At 41.2% G+C, this 23,366-nt stretch overlaps 1 protein-coding gene across 22 annotated transcripts in view; it reads left to right on the top strand.

The window, feature by feature from the left end:
* Window positions 1-23,366, top strand: part of LOC111973092 (E3 ubiquitin-protein ligase MYCBP2) — a 309,758-nt gene that overhangs the window by 60,630 nt on the left and 225,762 nt on the right. For all 22 annotated transcript variants that reach the window (XM_024000406.1, XM_024000384.1, XM_024000447.1 and 19 more), the window contains exons 10-11: window positions 11,290-11,428; window positions 11,902-11,978. In XM_024000406.1, the coding sequence (XP_023856174.1) occupies window positions 11,290-11,428; window positions 11,902-11,978 (216 nt within the window). The remainder of the gene's footprint in view (window positions 1-11,289; window positions 11,429-11,901; window positions 11,979-23,366) is intronic.

Genomic DNA, 23,366 nt, shown 5'->3' with positions numbered 1-23,366 from the left:
GGTGGTGGGTCACATATAGTGCCTATATCCAGGAAAGCCAAAGTTCCAAAAGCTGGGCCTAAAATAGTGTATAAGAGATCATGCAAAATATTTTGCTGTGACTCTTATATGGATGATGTTAAAACCATTTGTTTTTGTGATTAATAAGGAGTATATAGACTCTGCACTTGATGAATTTATGAAATTGCTTCTTCCAATTATTGATTGACATGCACCTGTTAAGAAACTGACTGTTAGAACTGTTAAGGCTCCATATAATGATGAGGAATTGAAAAACTGTATGGCTGAAAGAGATTGGCTAAAGGCAAAAGGAGTGGCTAATAAGCCTGGCTGCACATCTGACTGGCGCACTTACTACAAATTGAAAAATGACGTGACTAATCAACAAAAAGATGAAACTGTATTATGAAGTCAAGATCAATGATATTGAAAACAGAGTTTTCTTTAACGGAAGCGCCTCCAATGCCAAACATGTAGGGTGTGACGTACCCCAGGGCAGCGGTCTAGTCTTACATTTTTTACCAATGACCTGCCACTGGCATTAATCAAAGCCTGTGTGTTCATGTATGCTCATGAATCAACCATATACAGTGCATTCGGAAAGTATTCAGGCCCCTTGACTTTTCCCACATTTTATGTTAGTCTTATACTAAAATCTATAAAAAAATAATAATAATTTCCTCATCAATTTACACACAATACCCCATAATGACAAAGCAAAAATGGGTTTTTAGAACTTTTTTCAAAAGTATTCATTCCCTTTACTCAGTATTTTGTTGAAGCACCTTTGGCAGCGATTACAGCCTGGAGTCTTCCTCAGTATGACGCTACAAGCTTGGCACACCTGTATTTGGGGAGTTTCTCCCTTCTCTGCAGATCTTCCCAAGCTCAGTCAGGTTGGATGGGGGAGTCTCTGTACAGCTGTTTTCAGGTCTCAAAGTGCTGTACAGAAACCCAGCCTAAAATCCCAAACAGCAAGCAATGCAGATGTAGAAGCTAGGAAAAACTCACTAGAAAGGCCGGAACCTAGAGAGGAACCAGGCTCTGAGGGGTGGCCAGTCCTCTTCTGGCTGTGCCGGGTGGAGATTATAACAGAACATGGCCAAGATGTTCAAATGTTCATAAATGACCAGCATAGTCAAATAGTAATAATCACAGTAGTTGTCGAGGGTGCAACAGGACAGTACCTCAGGGGTAAATGTCAGTTGGCTTTTCATAGCCGATCATTCAGAGTTCCAGACAGCAGGTGCGGTAGAGAGAGAGTCGAAAACAGCAGGTCCGGGACAAGGTAGCACGTCCAGTGAACAGGTCAGGGTTCCATAGCCGCAAACAAAACAGTTGAAGAGAGCGAGAGAGAACTTAAGAAGAAGTTCATGAATTAATCACTGCTGAAGTGAAAGCCATCCTCTCTTGGGGAATGGTGCTTTTTAGTTAGCTTTGCGACATTATCAAAAATAAATTGTGGATTGTTCTTATTCTCAATTAAGTTGGAATAATAGGATGATTGAGCAGCAGTGGAAGACTAGTCGGAAGACTTCCAGGTTGGTGTAACGCTATTTCCATTCCAATTTTCTGGAAGCTTGCTTCAGGGCTCGGGTATTTTCTGTATACCAGGGAGCTATTTTCTTTTTAGGGGTGCGACTGCCTCTTGGGTGTTACGCATGGTTAAATTTAGTTCCTCAGTTATGTGGTTAACTTCTTTCGGCTCATTGGGACGCTAGGTTCCCACCTCGACAACATTCGGTGAAATTGCAAGCGCCAAATTCAAATTACAAAAATAGTAATAATATACATTCATGAAAATACAAGTGTTATAATTCGGTTAAATGATTAACTTGTTGTTAATCCAGCCGCTTTGTCAGATTTCAAAAAGGCTTTATGGTGATAGCATAACATGCGATTATCTGAGGACAGTGCCCTGCTTAGAAAAGCATACAAACATTTTCCAACCAAGCAGAGGCGTCACGAAAGTCAGAAATAACGATAAAATAAATCACTTACCTTTGAAGATCTTCCTCTGTTGGCAATCCAAAGGGTCCCAGCTACACAAATGTTCGTTTTGTTCGATAAAGTCCCTCTTCATATCCCAAAAACTCTGTTTTGTTGCCACGTTTTGTTCAGTAATCCACTGGCTCAAAGGCGGTCAAAACATGAAGACGAATACATCCTAATAGTACCAGTAAAGTTTGTTGAAACATGTTTATAATTAATCCTCAGGTTGTCAATTTTCTAAATAATCGATAATATTTCAACCGGACAGTAGCGTATTCAGTCTTATTCTTTGTAGTTTTTCAAAAAACAAGCCTGAAACCATGTCTAAAGACTGTTGACATCTAGTGGAAGCCATAGGAACTGCAATCTGGGCGCTAAACCCCTATATAGTCAATAGGCTTTCAATGGAAAACCACTCACATCAAAAAAATCCCATTTCCTGGATGGATTTTCAGCCTGCCATATCAGTTTTGTTATCCTCACAGACATTATTTTAACAGTTTTAGAACCTTCAGTGTGTTTATCCAATGCTTCCAATTATATGCATATCCTAGCTTCTGGGCCTGAGTAACAGGCAGTTTACTTTGGGCTCGTCAGTCATCCGAAATTCCAAATACTGCCCCTTAGCCCAAAAAGGTTAACTGATTTTTGTACTCTGACGTCATTGGGTAGGTGGAGGGTGTCTGGAAGGGCATCTAGGAATCTTTGGGTTATCTGAGAATTTATAGCACAGCTTTTGATGATCCTTGGTTGGGGTCTGAGTAGATTATTTGTTGCGATTGCAAATGTATAAAATGGTGTTCTGATAGTCCAGGGTTATGGGGAAAAACATTAAGATCCACAATATTTATTCCATGGGACAAAACTAGGTCCAGAGTATGACTGTGGCAGTGAGTAGGTCCGGAGACATGTTGGACAAAACCCACTGAGTCGATGATGGCTCCGAAAGCCTTTTGGAGTGGGTCTGTGGACTTTTCCATGTGGCATTCCTCTCGCCACCGAGTCTAACGATTTACTCATTGTCCTTCATGACATTTTAATAGGTAATTTTAGGTTTGGTATCCCCAATGCTGGCGCTTGACACAATTGCTTCTTTAGCGCGACAAACGTTTCCTCACACGCTTGACTCCTCTATCCTTTCATTGGGACCCTTCCCCCCGCCTTCAACTCTAAGTGGCTCAGCAATTTCAGAGAATGACGAAATAAAATGTCTCACAAAATTGAAAACTGCTAGGGTTTTCCTGAGTGTGCGAGGAGTTTGGCCGTGCCAAAGAACGCATTGTTTCTACTCGATCACGTGTAATGTGTTTCGTGCCTTGAGAAATCGAAACCCCCAAATATGTTAAGTCTTGTTTCGTTAGTTGTGCTTTCTCAAATGATGCTTTGTGACTCTGCTCTGCCAAATAGTTTACTAATGTGGTAAGGTCTCGCATATGAGTTTATTCATCTTTTGACAATAACAAATCGTCTATGCATTGTACCAGCAAAGAACCCTCACATTTACACCCTTTTAGCGATTGTTTCAATGCTGCGTGATACGAAGTTGGACTATTTGTAAATCCCACCGGTGCCCTAGCCCACGTATATTGCTCCCCCTGGCAACAGAACCCAAACCAGTGTCGTGACTCCTCAGCCACAGGCACTGACCGAAATCAATTTTTCATGTCTAACACACTGTACCATTCTGAGTCTGAGGGAATAAATGCCAATAGGTCTGCCAAATCTGCTACCACTAGTGTGATTTTCAATGCATGTTTGTTTATGGCGTCGAATATCCACAGTAATACGCCATTTTAGTCCCCTTTTCACTGGGAATAAAAAGCTGTTGCATCGAGCTGGTCCGCGTACCGCTTATGCCACGTTCAAGTAATATTGGAATATCCTCCACAACCGATTTCTCAGCCTCTCGTTTAATGGGTATTGCCTCATTGGTGGCGGTGGTTCTCCCTCAACCACAACAGGCTTGCAACCTTTGATCAGACCGCAATATAATGCGTCTTTTGCCCACAACGGATGGTCCTGAAACAACAATTGTTTGGCTTTCGCCGTTCTTACTGACACTTTTAATTTGTTACCTTTTAGAATCCATTCTCCCGGCATTTCGCAAAGATTATCCAATCCCATAATCGGTTCTACACCTGTCGCCATTTAAAAATATCCTGGTATCATTACTGAACCAATGTTCAACGACATAGGTAAAAGCTGTATCGCCTTAGTTTGTGCCCCTGTTACACCGCTAAATGTGTTTTTCCTGTCGCAAATTTAGCCAATTTGTCATCGTAAGGAATCAGTGATATTTGATTGCCGGTATCTATTAGAAAGTTATGTGAAACGTGGCCTCCTACATCCCCTTTCACATAGAACCCGTCATCCCTATGAACCACTATTGATTGAACCGAGGCCATACACGGCTATGTAACATTTTGCTGTCCCACTGCTTTCAAGGGGGTTTGTTGCTGTTTTGACAAAGATGCAAATGCTTGCGTCTCAACATCCCCCCCCGAATGCAGCGGGAGCAGTTGGCTCCATTACCATTCTAAACAAATTTTTCAAATGACCGGTAGCATTCCAGTGGGTCAGAGGTTTACATACACTAAGTTGACTGTGCCTTTAAACAGCGTGGACAATTCCAGAAAATGATGTCATGGCTTTGATAGGCTAATTGACATAATTTGAGTCAATTGGAGGTGTACCTGTGGATGTATTTCAAGGCCTACCTTCAAACTCAGTGCCTCTTTGCTTGACATCATGGGAAAATCAAAAGATATCAGCCAAGACTTAAGAAACTATTGTAGACCTCCACAAGTCTGGTTCATCCTTGGGAGCAATTTCCAAACGCCTGAAGGTACCACGTTCATCTGTACAAACAATAGTACGGAAGTGTAAACACCATGGGACCATGCAGCCTCCAAAACCACCATTAAAAAAAGCCAGACTGTGGTTTGCTACAGCAAAGATCGTACTTTTTGGAGAAATGTCCTCTGGTCTGATGAAACAAAAATAGAACTGTTTGGTCATAATGACCATCGTTATGTTTGGAGAAAAAAGGGGGATGCTTGCAAGCCGAAGAACACCATCCCAACCGTGAAGCACGGGGGTGGCAGCATCATGTTGTGGGGGTGCTTTGCTGCAAGAGGGACTGGTGCTCTTCACAAAATAGATGGCATCATGAGTATGAAAATTATGTGGATATATTGACGCAACATCTCAAGACATCAGTCAGGAAGTTAAAGCTTGGTCGCAAATGGGTCTTCCAAATGGACAATGACCCCAAGCATACTTCCAAAGTTGTGGCAAAATGGCTTAAGGACAACAAAGTCCTGGTATTGGAGTGATCATCACAAAGCCCTGACCTAAACCCTATAGAAAATTTGTGGGCAGAACTGAAAAAGTGTGTGCGAGCAAGGAGGCCTACAAACCTGACTCAGTTTTACACCAGCTCTGTCAGGAGGAATGGGCCAAAATTCACCCAATTTATTGTGGGAAGCTTGTGGAAGGCTACCCGAAACGTTTGACCCAAGTTAAACAATTTAAAGGCAATGCTACCAAATACTAATTGAGTGTATGTAAACTTCTGACCCACTGGGAATGTGATGAAAGAATTAAAAGCTGAAAGAATTCTCTCTGCTATTCTGACATGTCACATTCTCAAAATAGTGGTGATCTTAACTGACCTAAGACATGGAATTTTTAAATGTCAGGAATTGTTAAACTGAATTTTAATGTATTTGGCTAATGTGTATGTACATTTTCGACTTCAACTGTATTTGCCATACCTTTTGCCTCCATCCCTCTCAACTATACCATTTTTCAATTCCTCATCAATCCAAGGGGATTTAAGTTTTTACAGCCATTTTCTTAATGAGGGCATGCTTATTCGTAACTGGAATAAGCAATTTTATAAATGTGTTAAGTGCAGCGTCTGGTTGCTCCTCATTACACACCACAGACCAGCAAATATTCTTTACATTGTCAACATAATGATCACTACAAAACTTATTGTATTACTTCTTATACACTGTGCCCAGCCTTTGGATCTTTGGTTTTCCTAGATAGTGATCACAATATAGTAGCCATATGGATCTGGATACTGCTTTCAAGAATATTTTTGTAGCATTAGTAAAGATGTGATCAATACATGTTGATGATTTCATTCCTGTGATGTTTAACTACCCTGGTAGATTTTTTATTTTACCTTTATTGAACTAGGCAAGTCAGTTAAGAACAAATTCTTATTTTCAATGACGGCCTAGGAACAGTGGGTAACCGAAAGCCTTGTTCAGGGGCAGAACGACAGCTTTGTACCACCCCGACTGATTGACTGACAACCTGAACCAGGTTGCTGGCACTGGTTACAGTTTTGCAGCTTTTTCTTGAGTGGGTAGCTTGATGAAAGCCAGTCAATATTTAAATCACCCAGAAAATATACTTCTCTGTTGATATTGCATACATTATCAAGCATTTCACACATGTTATCCAGATACTGACTGTTAGCACTTGGTGGTCTATAGCAGCTTCCCACAAAAATGAGCTTCAGGTGAGGCAGATGAAACTGTATCCATATTACTTCAACAGTATTTGACGTGAGATTTACAGGAATGTGTTTATGAATATAACCCGCAACATTGCCCCCGTTGGCATTTCTGTCTTTTCGGTAGATGTTATAACCGTGTATTGCTACCACTGTATCATCAAAGCTATTATCTAAGTGAGTTTCAGAGATGGTCAGAATATGATTGTCATCTGTTACAATACATTTATTGGGCAATTGTAGCACTTTTCTGGGTTGCTTGATTTGTTTTTAATGCTTTACTGGGAAGCTTTTCAGAAGTCGACATTATGTTATTTTTATTAATAAATTTGCCAACATTTCTAAAACCTATTGTTGCTTTGTCATGGGGTATTTTGTGTAGATTGAGGGGGGAAATAACAATTTAATCCATTTTAGAATAAGGCTGTAACGTAACAATGTGGAAAAAGTAAAATGGTTGAAAATACTTTCCGAATGCAATGTACAAGACTATTTGTCATTCAGGAGTCATGGTAATATAACAATTAGGTGGTCCGCCCAAGGATTTCAATGGCAGACAAGTACTTGGTCCCTATTCACAGGGCAGAATATTTTCCCTTTTGCTCTTCCTCACTCTGTCACTCACTTTCTGTCGAACACCTACTCTATAAATCACAAATCCTCCGCTTAAAGAATTAATGGGAGCCATTTCTCTTGAGTTGTTTGGTGATGTATGCTAGCCACCTCTGTCCCAGGCAGCCAGCCTCACTCAAGTGTCACTCTGGCCCCTGCTTCATCTGAGCCCCTTACAGTTGGGTCACAGAGAGGGGTGTGTTTTGTATTTTTTTTTGTGTGTGTGTAGAAGGAGAAAGAGCTAGTAAACCAGCATGTGACCGTACTCTCCGAGGTTAATCCTCCCAGGCAGATGCAGGCCTATAGTTGCATGAGTAGTAAGCAGAGATACAGTGGCGGGGGAGGATGTGATATTTATTTAAACTGTGAAGCCTTACGCATGGGTATCTGATCAGTCCCTGGATAAGAGGGTGGGGTTGATAGTGTGATTAGAGAAATGAAGGAGAGATGCTCCTCTCATCAGCAGTGCTGGCAAAGAGCAATCTACTTTCCGCAGAGGAGAGCGAGAGCAGGAGGGGGATAGGCAGAAAAGGGGGGGAGGGGGGGGGGCAAGGGCAATCAGAGGGAAGTGAGCGAGAGAGGGGAGGTGGGGAGAGGAGAAGGATGGGCTAGGCAGTGGATTGGTTACAGAGATGGGATGGGAGGAAGGGAAAAAGCAGGAGGGGGAGAAGAGTATGTGCTCAGCTCAGCAGGAATCAAAGCACAGTGGAGAACCGTGTCGTCCCACAGTACAGCTTCACACCACCATGGCCCCAGTCCAGCTTCTGTCTTATCATGGCTCACGACAGAAAATGCGTTTCCACTGCTCTTTAATAGTGTAGAGTTTTACACCACTCCAGCCAATGCTTGGCATTGCGCACGGTGATTTTAGGCTTGTGTGCGCGGCTGATCGGCCATGAAAACCCATTTCATGAAGCTCCCGATGAACAGTTCTTGTGGAGACGTTGCTTCCAGAGGCAGTTTGGAACTTGGTAGTGTCTGAGTGTTGCGTCTGAGTGTTGCGTCTGAGGACAGATTATTTTTTACGTGCTACGTGCTTCAGCACTCGACGGTCACGTTCTGTGAGCTTGTGTGGCCTACCGCTTTGCAACTTAGTTGTTGCTCCTAGACATTTCTACTTCATAATAACAGCACTTACAGTTGACAGGGGCAGCTCTAGCTGGGCAGAACTTTGATGAACTGATTTATTGGCAAGGTGGCATCGTATGACAGTGCCATGTCCACATACTTTTGTATATATAGTGTGTCTAATAACAGTACGGAGAAAAATCAAAGTAATGGGCATATTCAATAATTGTAAATAAATGAAGTGCAAAGCTGGAGAGAGTTGCAGGCTCACATCTATCAAAGCAGAGAGTGGGAGAAAGATCATAGAAATAGAATGCGTTGCACTCAACTTGCAGTGTGGTGCAAACGTAAGCCTTAATTAAAGCTACACTGGTTGTGAATCCAGCCAACATGTCAGAATTCAAATAGGTTTTTCGGCGAAAGCAAACGATGCTATTATCTGATGATAGCACCATTGTAAACAAAGAGAGATAAGCATATTTCAACCCTGCAGGCGCGACACAAAACGCAGAAATAAAAATATAATTCATGCCTTACCTTTGACGAGCTTATGTTGTTGGCACTCCAATATGTCCAATAAACATCACAAATGGTCCTTTTGTTTGATTAATTCCGTCGATATATATCCAAAATGTCCATTTATTTGNGATTAATTCCGTCGATATATATCCAAAATGTCCATTTATTTGGCGCGTTTGATCCAGAAAAACACCGGTTCCAACTTGCTCAAACGTGACAACAAAATATCTCAAAYGTTACCTGTAAACTTTGCCKAAAAATTTCAAWCTACTTTTGTAATACAACTTTAGGTATTTTTTTACGTTAATAATCGATAAAATTGAAGACGGGATGATCTGTGTTCAATACAGGATTAAAACCAACTGTAGCTAGCTTTCTGGTCTCGCGCTTCTAACAAACCTGACACGTCGAGTGACTCTCGTTCAAGATGGCCGTACTTCTTCATTACACAAAGGAATAACCTCAACCAAATTCTCAAGACTGTTGACATCCAGTGGAATCGGTAGGAACTGCAAGCAGGTCCCTTAGAAATCTGGTTTCCCAATGAAACCTCATTGAAAAGAGTGACCTCCAAAAAAATAAATTTGAATGGTTTGTCCTCGGGGTTTAGCCTGCTAAATAAGTTCTGTTATACTCACAGACATGATTCAAACAGTTTTAGAAACTCCCAAGTGTTTTCTATCCAAATCTATAGAATCTATAATATGCATATCTTATGTTCTGGGGATGAGTAGCTGGCAGTTTAATTTGGGCATGCTTTTCATCCAAAATTCCGAATGCTGCCCCCTACCCAAGAGAAGTTAACAGAATATCAACTTTTAAAAATTTGATTTTCACTGGACAATTACTTTATTATAATTTCTTACATTGCCAACAGTGGACATTATGAGAGCGTGCGTGCTCTGGTCTGATGCTGTAGCTAGCTAGGGGTGTTTCTCCATACACACACAGTGCTGAAAACAGTATTTTCTAGCATTATATCCAAAGGGCTTTGCATGTCAGGGAAGCCTGACTTTGCAAATGTGTGTTTGTATTTATTGTGGATCCCCATTAGCTGCTGCCTAGGCAGCATGTGTGCTGCTTCAGTCCCACTGTGTATTTCTATGTTTAAAAAAAAATGTAATTGTACTGCTTGCATCTGTTACTTGATGTGGAATACCTCTCATGAATACAAGTAGTGATGAAGTCAATCCCTCCACTTTCAGCCAGGAGAGCTTGACATGCATATTATACATATTAGCTCTCTGTGTACATCCATTTATTTGGTTGAAAAGTCCCTTTTTGTGACGACTGAACAGTAGTCCTGGTGCGACAAAACTAGGGCCTGTAGGACCTGCCTTGTTGATAGTGCTATTAAGAAGTTAGAGCATTGCTTTATTATGGACATCTTAGCTACTGTTGTATCAATATGTTTTGACCATGACAGTTTACAATCCAGGGTTACTCCAAGCAGTTTAGTCCCCACAACTTGTTCAATTTCCACATTTATTCATTACAAGTTTTAGTTGAGGTTTAGGGTTTAGTGAATGATTTGTCCCAAATACAGTGCTTTTAGATTTAGAAATATTTAGGATTAAATTATTCCTTGCCACCCACTCTGAAAGTAACTGCAGGTATTTTGGTAAGTGTTGCAGTCATTTCAGTTGCTGCAGTAGCTGACATGTATAGTGTTAAGTCATCTGAATACATAGACACACTGGCTTTACTCAAAGCCTGTCATTAGTAAAGATTGAAAAAAGTAAGGGGCCTAGATAGCTGCCCTGGGGAATTCCAGATTCTACCTGGATTATGTTGGAGAGGCTTCCATTAAAGAACACCCTCTGTGTTCTGTTTGACAGGTAACTCCTTATCCCCAATATAGCAGGGAGTGTAAATCCACAACACACAGGTTTTTCCAGCAGCAGACTATGATCGATAACGTCAAAGGCCGCACTGAAGTCTAACAAAACAGCCCCCACAATCTTTATTATCAATTTCTCTCAGCCAATCAGCCATTTGTGTAAGTGCTGTGCTTGTTGAACGTCCTTTCCTGTAAGTGTTCTGAAAGTTTGTCAGTTTGTTTACTGTAAAATAGCATTGTATCTGGTCAAACACAATTATTTCCAGAAGTTTACTAAGGGTTCGTAACAGGCTGATTGGTCGGCTATTCTTAGGTAGCGGAATGACTTTAGATTCCCGCCAAGCCTGGGCGGGTACACTGTCTAGTCGGCTTGAATTGAAAATATGGCAAATAGGAGTGGCAATATCGTCTTCTATTATCCTCAGTAATTTTCCATCCAAGTGTGTTACTCAGGACTAGGTTTGCAAAATTCCGTGAATGTTTCTTAAAGCTTCCAGGTAATTCAGAAATTATGGTTGAACGGATTCTGGATTTCCTCCTTATTCTCTCCTGATTCCTGGAATCTTCCAACTAGGATTTCTGGAAAACCTGGACATTTTGAGAAGAAGTTAGACATTCTGCTACCTTGCTCATGAGTGCAAGCTTCTGTATGACCTCAACTATGTGTCCTTCATACTTGCTATATTTCAATGTGGAACTAAATAAGCCATTGCCATGTTTCCCTCAGGACGGGTTTGTGGTGAGGATATACGCGACCAGTACGGACCCGGCACTGCAGCAGGAGCTCCAGTTGAAACTGGCCAGGAAGTGTCTCCATGCCTGCGGCATCTCTCTGTTCGACCTGGAGAAAGACCTACACATCATCAGTGAGTCCTACTGACTGTGCTCCGCAGTGAAATTTCCCCCTGGTACAGAGCTAGGATCCGCTTCCCCTCCCCAATCCGAACCTTAACCATTAGTGGGGAAAATGGAAAACTGACCCAAGATCAGCGTCTAGGGGAAACTTTATGCTACACCATCTCGCTCTGTCAGATATTGGCATATGAGGCGTCATCATATGTGTCGGTTTAAGAGACCGCTTAATAGACTGGAGACTGTTGATTTAGTGACCGAGGACAAACTCATTGTAAGGGTTGGAATGGAATGAAAGCAAACCATGTTTGTTACCTTTCTATTCATTCCATTCCAGCGATTGCAATGAGCCGGTCTCCATATGTGTGTCTGTTTGTGTATCTGTCTCTGTGTGTTTCAATAATGTCTTTGTTTAATAGTGAATTTGTGCATATGTGTTTCTCTGCAGAAGTCCATACATCAAAATGTGTGTGTCTGTGTTTTCCAGGTACGGGGTTTGACGAGGAGGCAGCATTGCTGGGAGCAGGCAGGGAATTTGCTCTGATGAAAACAGCCTCAGGAAAGGTAAGAACGTGAGAATTGTACAAACTGAGATGCACGTGACTGCAGCATAAAAATGTTAATGGTAGTTTGTGTGTGGGTGAATAAGCAAATGGTAATTATAATCTGCTACTCCTAGTTTTGGAGTCTGACCAGCAACACAAGGGCTCTGCTTGTTCTGTTCTTCCTCGCCACACACACACACACACACACACACACACACACACACACACACACACACACACACACACACACACACTGTCATCCTGTAATAGTGAGGACCTTGACACAGGACCTTCGAATGAGGACAATTTCACTTCAAAACTTAAATGAAAAAATAGACATGCAGAGCACCATTCTACTGAGGACCTGTGGTTGCTAGGTAGTTTCTGCATCACATCTCCTTATTTGAGTGTCCGCAGCCTACTAGGCTGTTTCTGTCTGACGAGTTGAAAACATTAAAGGAATGTTCTGCGAATATTGACCTCACTCAAAACAACATGCAGGAAAAGTTTAGAGTTTTTGTTCATGTTTTATTCAAACCCCCATACTGCAAAATGAGCATGATGAGGTGAAATTGTAAAATTCAGTGTCTGGACATTTCTTTAACATTTATATCCGAAATACAGATTTGGTTCTGAAAGTGCACTGCTCCTTTAACTTCTTATGGCTGCAGGGGCAGTATTGGGTAGCTTGGATGAAAGGTGCCCAGAGTAAACGGCCTGCTCCTCAGTCCCAGTTACTAAAACTGTTTGAATTATGTCTGAGTATAACAGAACTCATATGGCCGACAAAAACCTGAGAAAAAATCCAAACAGGAAGTGGAAAATCTGAGGCTGGTCGAGTTTCAACCAAGATCCCATTGAAATCACAGCGAAATTTGAATGAGTATTCACTTCCTACGGCTTCCACTAGATGTCAACAGTCTGTAGAACTTTGTCCGATTGACTCTAATGTGAAGGGGGGCCGAAGGATACAGGAATGAGTCACCACTGCCATGAGGTGAACATTCTTTGACCACGCGCGTTCACGTGAGAGGCAGCTCCGTTCCATCGCTCATCTGAAGTCAATGTAATTCTCCGGTTGGAATGTTATTCAAGATTTATTTTAACAACATTCTAAAGATTGATTCAATACATCGTTTGACATGTTTCTACTGACTGTTACGGAACTTTTGGACATTTCGTCAGGTTTTAGTGAACGCGCTTTGTGATTTTGAATTGTTTACCAAACGCGCTAACCAAAGTAGCTAATTGGACATAATTAACAGACATTATCGAACAAATCAAGCATTTATTGTGGACCTGGGATTCCTGGGAGTGCATTCTGATGAAGATCATCAAAGGTAAGGGAATATTTATCATGTATTTTCTGGTTTCTGTTGACTCCATGGCGGCTAATTTGGCTATTGTTCTGAGCTCCGTCTCAGATTATTGCATGGTTTGCTTTTTCCGTAAAGTTTTTTTGAAATCTGACACAGCGGTTGCATTAAGGAGAGGTATATCTATAATTCCATGTGTATAACTTGTATTATCATCTACATTTATGATGAGTATTTCTGTTGAAATGATGTGGCTATGCAAAATCCCTCGATGTTTTTGGAACTAGTGAATGTAACGCGCCAAAGTAAACTCACATACACAAAGACTTGAAAATACTCCTTTAACCTGTCTCCTCTCCTTCATCTACACTGATTTGAAGTGGATTTAAGAAGTGATATTAAGGGATCATAGCGTTCACCTGGCCAGTCAATGTCATGGAAAGAGCAGGTATTCTTAATTTTTTGTACACTCAGTGCCATGCCATGAATTGAATATCAAGTGTGATAAAACGGATACATTTATGACTACGAGTATGATGAGATCAGCCACCCCTACAAACTACCACAACAAGAATAGCTGCATCACTTCCATCATGAAAAAATAACATCATTACTTCCTTTTTGTGTCGTTTGCAATAGCCTACTGTCACAACACAGACAAAGAACTAAGATGGTTCGAAAATATTGAGCACTGAGCAGCAGCTGAAAGGATAACAGACCATCTGTTTTGCCGTGAACCTTTAGCGCCTTAAGTTTTCCAAAATGATGCCACACTTATCACATTTCTCACAGCTGCTCCAGGGCCTCTTGGGTTGAGGAGTCATTCTCTTCATTCTCTTCTATTTATTCTGTTGTAATTCCAGGAATCTTACAACCAGGATTTGGGGAAAATATGGGAATTTTGAGGAAGTTATTTTGCAACCCTAGTCTAGACCTGTATTCTATCTTCTATTGATCCTGTCAGCACACTGCGGTGTATCACATTTTGTTGACAAAACCAGCACATGATATGCTATTTAGATATTGATATTAACAGCACATTGTGTGATTTTAATAAATACAGAATGACCTAGCATTGAGATGATGGTGGATATAACCAGGTAGCCTGGTCACTCACCTGGAGTGACCGTCGAGTTCACCCGACATTATGGCTTCCCATGGGTCCCCGGCCCGACAGGTTGAGGTCCAATGGTCCTCCCATGGGGTTGAAGTGGCTGGGGAGCTGGGTGGGTTCCCTGGCATGGGACTGTAGCTTGGCAGGTAGCCAAATCTATGTTGTTGCTGTTGCGGCTGGGGTCCTTTTTGTCCCCTAGTGATCCCTATGAGGCAGGGCATAGTGGCCCCCGTGCCTTGCCTCATCAACATGCCGTTCTGTTGCAGGAGTCTCCTCTCGCGATGCTAGAAGCTGCAGAGCTCCCGCTGCTGCTGAAAACAGTTTAGCACCATACTTGTCTGTCCGTACAGTGGATTAATGTATCCTCCTGTATACATTGTATGCATGATGACTGTCTTTCACCTGGGAGTTTAGAGGAGGCTGCAGAGACAGAGAGGATGGGAAACATTTATACTTTTTATCTGTGAAAACAGCCTTCGCAACGTGCAAATTGCAGTGTCCCAAAATAACAATTACATTTGAAATAGACTGGATGGCACTAAATTCAGAGGTAGAGGGATGGATGGAGAAGAGAGTAGGGGACTGAATTTTAATAATTCAGTATAACTAGCTATAATGGTTAAGACTGGTGGTTAGGAGAGGAGAGAGGGAATGAACTACGCCCACATTAGAAAGGTGGGGAACAGGGAAGTGGTAGGTAACTGGTACTCGAGAGACACAACGTCTGCTGGTTTCCTTAATTTCCCCCTGGCACTTAACTGATTCATTCACTATGACTGATTGGTCAGAGTGCACATACCTCGTTTAAACTGGTTTAATCTGGTGTGTTGGGGCAGGGTTAAAAAACCCCCCAACTCTGATCATCCACAACCAAGATTTCCCATGACTGATGTTCCCACTCTGCCTAGCCCATCTCTTACCTGCTGTGGGCCATGCAGCCTCTGTTGCAGCTGTAGCCTGAGCTGGTTGGGTGGCAGCCGGAGCTGGTTGGCCATTTCATGCGCTCTTGCCATGTCAGGCCTCTGCGTCATGCCCACACCCCCAAGGAAAGCCCTCCTGGGCGTCACAAAGCCTTCCATGCCCTGTGCCCCTGCCATCGCTTAGTGGAACTGGGCTGGGGTTCCAGGGTTGAACGGAGAGGTGTAGCCGGGCAGCTTGGGGTTCATTTTAGATGGGGGTGGCAGCGGGGGGCTGGGAGGGGAACAATTGAGGGATGGAGTTGAAGCAGCCGCCCTGGGGAGAGGAATGGATAGGGTCAATACTGGGTTAATTACAGTCAAACAAACACCCCAGGACCAAACCAATCATTACATCAGGCATGTATTGATGATTAACTGCACTGATGGAAAATAACACTTCTATTGTGCCCTGGACAGGAATCTACAGTGAGTGTAGAAAACATTAAAAACACCTGCTCTTTCCATGACATAGACTGACCAGGTGAAACCTATGATCCCTTATTGATGTCACTTGTTAAATCCACTTCATTCAGTGTAGATGAAGGGGAGTAGACAGGTTAAAGAATGATTTTTAATAATTTTTAAGCCTTGAGAAAATTGATACATGGATTGTGTGTGTGCGCCATTCAGAGGGTGAATGGGCAAGACAACAGATGAAGTACCTTTTGAACGGGGTATGGGAGTAGGTACATTTTTGGAAGGTGTTCTTAGACCGCCGCGCCCCTCGGGAACTACAACTATGGCACTGCATCTCAGTGCAAGAGGTGTCACTACAGGCTCTGGTTCGAATCCACACCACACTGACCAAAAAGTTATTTTGTTGGCATTTTGTTGACATACGTATGTCCCCATTACCAGTAAAACATCATAAAAACCTAGTTCTTTCACTTGCTGTGCTTTTTCGTTGTTCATTTGTTCAGTCGTTTCATTCTCAACCACGATTTCTATGGAACGCCGTTTGGGTCTTTGCATGTCAAAAAAGATACACGTCAATAACACTATTTGACGTGTCAAATAACACTATTTGACTAAACAGGACCTGAATATGACTGCACGTCGCATAATAATTTAACGCGTTCATAATGTTTTTACGTAGTTATTACAGAATCACTCGTATTTCATATGTCACAACGATTCATCGATACGTATGCTATGATGCTGGTAAAGTTGTCTCGCGCACTGACAGTGCTGGTCATTAAAAAAAAAGCTAGCTAGCTAGCTCATGAATGCAAACAATGTTCTTCCCCAAAAACATAGCAAAACGACATCTGTTTCAGTAGCTATAATTAGCTAGCAGTCTATCTAAAATAACCCTAATTTATAAGACAGTTCTTAGTTGATTAATGGTGGTCAGACCCATCTATGTGAAGCTAGCCACAATAAGGATTAGCCACAATAGTGGACTTTGCGTTTAGCCTTCAAAATAAAAGTATGACATAATTCCACTAATTCCACCAATTCCACTATTGTGCCTAATCCTTATTGTGGCTAGCTTCACAACACACAACCCGGTCCGGTCGAGCCTCAGTAGCCAGATGAAGCTAGCTGGCTGCTTATAACGTTAGCTTTTTGAAACGGGGTTAAGTAGCTGGCTAGGTATTTATTTTCATTAACTGAAGTTCAATTTCAATAGGCGAACAACAAGTGGCAACCTAGCTAATACTTACTCACAAGGATTCCTAAATCATTTCTAAGAATAATGAAAATGACTGCATTTTCTACTAGTCATTGTTTTCAGGCTGGTTGTGTTGGGGCTAGCTAGGTACCAAGCTAAAGCTAGCTACCCCAGAAGTTGCGGTCAAACATATTATGCTTTATTACCAACACGGTATTGTAAACACATCGTTCGTGGCCTGTGTTTTCTTGTTTGCAGACTTTTTTTACAGCTTTGACAGTGCTACTGTATCTTTTTTGACACGCAAAGACCCAAACAGTGTTCCATAGTATGTATGCATGTTGTGAAGCTTATAGCAGTGACACTATTACTGTGTAACTCCGGTAGGGCAACATCTGAAAATATCGCACTTGGTAGTGTGTACCGGTGCTCAACCTGTCGGCGAAAGCCAACATCACCCACGACAGAGAATGGTTGATTGTCAAGGGCAATGAATTCCATTATCTTGGCTTTAATGGATTTCACCTTTAAGTTGTCTTGCTGAAATGTTCTTACTCTTTCAAATGACTGCTCAACTTGTTGACTGTTCGATCCACACAGCAGACATTGTGGGCTAGGTTAGGAATCATGTGTAACATGTGTAGCGCAAAATGTTATGTGGGGTCATAACGTTATGTACATATGTTATATATGTATGCACATCAGCTTTGACATCGGTTTTGCACATCGGTGTTTAAACTACACCGGCCAATACCGATGTTGGCCTTTTTAGCTAATATCGTCCGATTCCGATGTGTTCACCGATGTATCGCGCATCCCTAGTTGAATGTGTTCCGAAGTGCAACTGACTAGGTATCCCCTTTGAATTTGTTAACTCAAAGCAGTTGTGTTAGGGAGCATTCGATTAACTTCTTACGACTGAAATCCCGTTAACGGGATCGATATGACAACAGCCAGTGAAAGTGCAGGGCGCCAAATTCAAACAGAAATCTCATAATAAAAATTCCTCAAACATACAAGTATTATACAGCATTTTAAAGTTAAACTTGTTGTTAATCCCACCACAGTGTCCGATTTTCAAAAAGGCTTTACGACGAAAGCATACCATGCAATTATGTTAGGTCAGCGCAAAGTCACAGAAAAACACAGACATTTTTCCAGACAAAAAGCAGAAATAAAGGTAAAATTAATCACTAACCTTTGATGATCATCAGATGACACTCACAGGACTTCATGTTACACAATACATGTATGTTTTGTTCGATAAAGTTCAAATTTATATCCAAAAATCTCAGTTTACATTGGCGCGTTATATTCAGTAATGTTTTGCTTCCAAAACATATGGTGATTTTGCAGAGAGCCACATCAATTTACAGAAATACTCAAAATAAACATTGATAAAGGATACAAGTTTTATGCATTGAATTATAGATATACTTCTCCTTAATGCAACCGCTGTGTCAGATTTCAAAAAAGCTTTACGTAAAAAGCACACCATGCAATAATCTGAGTACAGTGCTCAGAGACCAAAACAAGCCATACAGATACCCGCCATGTTGTGGAGTCAACAGAAGTCAGAAATAGCATTATAAATATTCACTTACCTTTGATGATCATCAGAATGCACTCCCAGGAATCCCAGTTCCACAATAAATGTTTGTTTTGTTTGATAAAGTCCATATATAAAGTCCATATATCCAAATACCTCCTTTTTGTTTGCACGTTTAGTTCACCTTATCCAAATTCACACGGCGCAGGCACTTAGTTCAGACGACAGTTCCATTACAGTTCGTGGAAACATGTCAAACGATGTATAGAATCAATCTTTAGGATGTTTTTATCATAAATCTTCAATAATGTTTCAACCGGACAATTCCTTTGTCTTTAGAAAGGAAAAGGAACGCAGCTAACTCTCACGGGTGCGCGTGAGACTGAGCTCATGGCATTCTGCCAGACACCTGACTCAATCAGCTCTTATTCTCTCCCCCTTCACAGTAGAAGCCTGAAACAAGGTTCTAAAGACTGTTGACATCTAGTGGAAGCCTTAGGAAGTACAATCGGACCAAATTTTACACTGTATTTTGGGTAGGCAAAGACTTGAAAACCTACAAACCTCAGATGTCCCACTTCCTGGTTGTATTTTTTTCTCAGGTTTTTGCCTGCCATATGAGTTCTGTTATACTCACAGACATCATTCAAACTGTTTTAGAAACGTCAGAGTGTTTTCTATTCAAATCTACTAATAATATGCATATATTAGCTTCTGGCCCTGAGTAGCAGGCAGTTTACTCTGGGCACCTTATTCATCCAAGCCATAAGAAGTTAACAGATGAGAGGTGTGTGTGTGTCGTGCTATACTTGTGAGGACCAAACATAGATAAATTACCTTTCAAGTAAGGACTTTTTGGCATGTGAGGTCCAAAAAGTGGGTCCTCACTTGTTTTCGCTAGTAATGGCACCCTAGAGTCTAATGCATTCAGTTTTGCAAGTTCTCAGAGGACCCCAGCTGCATAGTGGTTATTGAATTGTCTGTGTTTCTCTGTGCCCTTGGTTGCATTCTGAAGAACAAACACTGGTACTGCGTTGAACATTTTTTATTGGACGGCAGAGAACAGATGTTTCTGATTAAACCATGGGACGCTGGCTCATGGATTTTTGTGACTGGATACAATCCTCTCCCCATCTTAACTATTGTTGCATCAATATGTTTTGACCATAAGTTTACAATCCAGGGTTACTCTAAGCAGTTTAGTCTCCTGAACTTGCTTAATTTACACATTATTCATTACAATATTTATTTGAGGTTTAGGGTTTAGTGAATGATTTGTCCCAAATACAATGCTTTTAGTTTTTTGAATATTTAGGACTACCTTATTTCTTGCTACGCGTTCTGAAACTTACTGCAGCTCTTTGTCAAGCGTTGCAGTGATTTCATTCGCTGTAGTAGGTGACGTGTATAGTGTTAAGTCATCTGAATACATAGACACACCGGCTTTACTCAGCCAGTGGCAGGTCATGAGTAAAGATTAAATAAAGTAAGGGGCCAAAACAGCTGCCCTAGGGAATTCCTGATTCTACCTGGATTATGTTGGAGGGGCTACTATTTTTTAAAGAACATCCTCTGTGGTCTGTTAGAAAGGTAGCGCTCATTCCCCAATATAGTAGGGGGTGTAAAGCCATAACATACATTTTTCCAGCAGCATACTATGGTTGATAATGTCGAAAGCTGCACTGAAGTCTAACAAAACAGCTCCCACAATCTTTTTATTATCATTTTCTCTCAGCCAATCATCAGTCATTTGTGTAAGTGCCAAGGAATGGTACCTTGCTTCTCTCCAGGCCCGAGGGCACACACTTTTTTGTAAGCTTAAATTGAAGAGATGGCAAATAGGAGTGGCAATATCGTCCGCGATCATCCTCAGTAATTTTCCAGCCAAGTTGTTTGACCCAGGCGGGTTGTCATGGTTGATAGACAACAATATATATATTTTTTTATCTCTTCCACACTCACTTTAACGGAATTCTAAATTACAATGATTGTCTTCCATAATTTGGTCAGTTATACTTGGATGTGTAGGTTGGGCTTTTTTTGTTTTTATTCACAATGAATGATAGATTACATGTAAAGCCGCTGTACATTTTTCCCCTTTTTGTCCTCCCCCAGAATTCCTCCAAACCCATTTACAAAGAAAGGCAGTCATTGAGTTACATATCGGAAAACAAAAGTATACAACAATGTTACTTCAATACAAGCAAAAATGTAGTAGCGTAACAATTTCTGGTGATTAGGTGATCCTATAGGCCTATAGCAGTAATCTCAAGGGGTGGGGCCAAGAGTACTAATCTGGAAGAAGTGTTTGGAGCTGTTCAAAATAGAATATCATCGGTCCCAGTTGGAATAAAATGAGATGGTTGACCCTCAAATGGTATACTTAATGTTCTCTTATTTTAGGAACAGCATCAGATCTTTGAGCCTAAGGGAGGATTGATAATTTTCCAATCCAATAAAATCATTCTGCGGGGCAACGGAGGCAAAAGCAATGGCATCCAGCTGTCTATTGGTCAAAGAACGATTGTTGTTTGGTACCCCAAAAATAGCAATTTCTGTACTAGGCTGTAAATTTATAACAAATGCTTCAGAAAGGGTTTTAAATATAATGGACCAATAATCTGCCAGATAGGGATAGGACCAGAACATGTGGGTCAGGTCTGCCAAGGGGCCTTTACACCTGTCACATGTACCATCATTATTTGGGTAGAATTTGGATAATCTGGCCTTGCTGAAATGGACACGGTGAAGTACCTTAAACTGTATAAGGCTGAGCCGGGCACAGGAGGAGCTTCCATTTACAGGCACCATTCCAGACTTCATCAGTGATCTCTCCACCACGTTCCTTTTCCCACTCAGATCAGATTTTATTGAGTGACGGGTTATCAAGGGACTTGATTATCTAAACAATACGGGATAAATGTCCCTTTAGTTGAAAAGGTGTTTTCAAAAGGGCATCCAGACCCGATCCTGGTGATAGAATTGGAAAGGTTGGGCTTTGAGTGCAAATAAACTGGCGTATTTGGAAATGCCTAAATGATCTTGAATGGTGTAGATTAAATTAGATTTTTTGCTCTTCGAAAATTGCGAAGGTGCCATCTATATAAAGGTCATTAAACTTGGTAAGGCCATTCCTCTGCCACAACCTGAAAGCTGAATCCAGTTTTCCTGGAAGGAAGAGGTGATTATTACATGCAGTACCTTGAATAGAGAAATCACAGAATTTAAAATGTTGAATAAATTGAGTCCAAATGTAAGTATTGATAACGATTGGATGTGTAGCGCGAAGCAGAAAGAGGGAGATTGAAGGTGACTAAGGCTGACAAAGAGGAGGAGAAACAGGAATTGGCCTCTGTTTGACATCAGTCAGTTTCTGGGGTGTGAAGCCAGTAAATCATATTTTGTATATTCGCTGCCCAGTAATAATACATAAAGTAATAATACATCTCCCTGGAGGAATGCTTTATGTATTCTTGGATTCCCACCTCCACATAGAAAAAAATATTTAAGCTTATCCACTGAAGTGAAACGACTTTGGTAAAAAAAAGAGGGAGACATTGGAAAAAGTACAGAAATCTGGGCAATATATTAATCTTGATACAATCCACTTTACCAGCTAAATTAAAATGGAGAATACTCCATCTCTGAAAGTCCAGTTTAAGTTTGTTAATCAGGGGAGTAAAGTTCTCATCATGGAGGGAGGACAAGGTACGGGTGACATTGATCCGTAGATATTTAAAGCCAGAATTGGACATACGAAATGGAATAGTATGCATTGGAATTTGTAGTGCTAATTCATTAATAGGAAAGCATTCACTTTTTGAGAAATTCAATTTATAGCCCGAAAACACACCAAACCTATGCAGGTCTGAGATATATAAAAGAAAGTCATCTGCATACAAGGTAACTTTGTGTTCCAGTCCCCATCTGTAGATACCATCTATTGAGGGTGTGGTCTTTAGCTTAATAGAAAGGGGTACTATCGCCAGGGCAAATAACAGAGGTGACATTGGACATCCCTGGCATATGGCCCTTGATAATGGGAAATACTGTGAACAAAGTTTTTAAGTACTGATGCCTTGGGTGATGAGTACAACAGTCGGACCCAGGAAATTAAGTTTGCACCAAAGCCAAATTTTCCCATTACAGAGAATAAATATTCCCATTCTACCCTGTCAAATGCCTTCTCCACATCTAAAGAGAGAACCACTTCAGGAACGTCCGAAGGTGCAGGAGAGTGTATTAAGCACTTAAGCAGACGTATTAAACATTTAAGTAGACGTAAAATGTTAGAAAAGGAGTTTTGACCGTTAATGAACCCTGTGTGTTATAGTATTCGAGAGGCAAGCAATTTCGCAAATATTTTTACATCTGCATCTAAAAGTGAGATCGGTCTGTATGAGTCTCACTCAGATCCATCTTTGCCGGGTGAAAAGTGTGATCGTGTGATCGACGCCTGTGTCGGGGTTTACGGTAAAAACACTCTGGTCCAGGGCATTTTCAAACATTTCAAGCAGGAGGGGGGCCATTTGGCGCAGAACTTCTTGTAGAATTCAATTGGGTAGCCATCTGGGCCAGGGGATTTCCCACTTTGCATTGCTGTAATTTAATTAATAATCTCTAACTGCAAAGGTTGATCAGTTTCCTCTTCTCTGTTTTAATGGTAGGAGTTTCCAAATTGTCATGATAATCGAATTGTCTTCAGGTGATTTTGACGTGTAAAGGTCAGATTTTTTTGAATGTATTATTGATTTCAGTAGGACTAACTGTTAAGACACCCGAGGTGTTGTGAATCTGTCTCTTATACACATCTAGATATCTATTATTGATTTTAGTACGACTAACTGTTAAGAC

Source organism: Salvelinus sp. IW2-2015, linkage group LG2 (assembly GCF_002910315.2).
Source record: "Salvelinus sp. IW2-2015 linkage group LG2, ASM291031v2, whole genome shotgun sequence".
Lineage (NCBI taxonomy): Eukaryota > Metazoa > Chordata > Actinopteri > Salmoniformes > Salmonidae > Salvelinus > Salvelinus sp. IW2-2015.
Note: the sequence above shows the minus strand (reverse complement) of the source record. Positions and strands in the feature narration are given on the sequence as shown.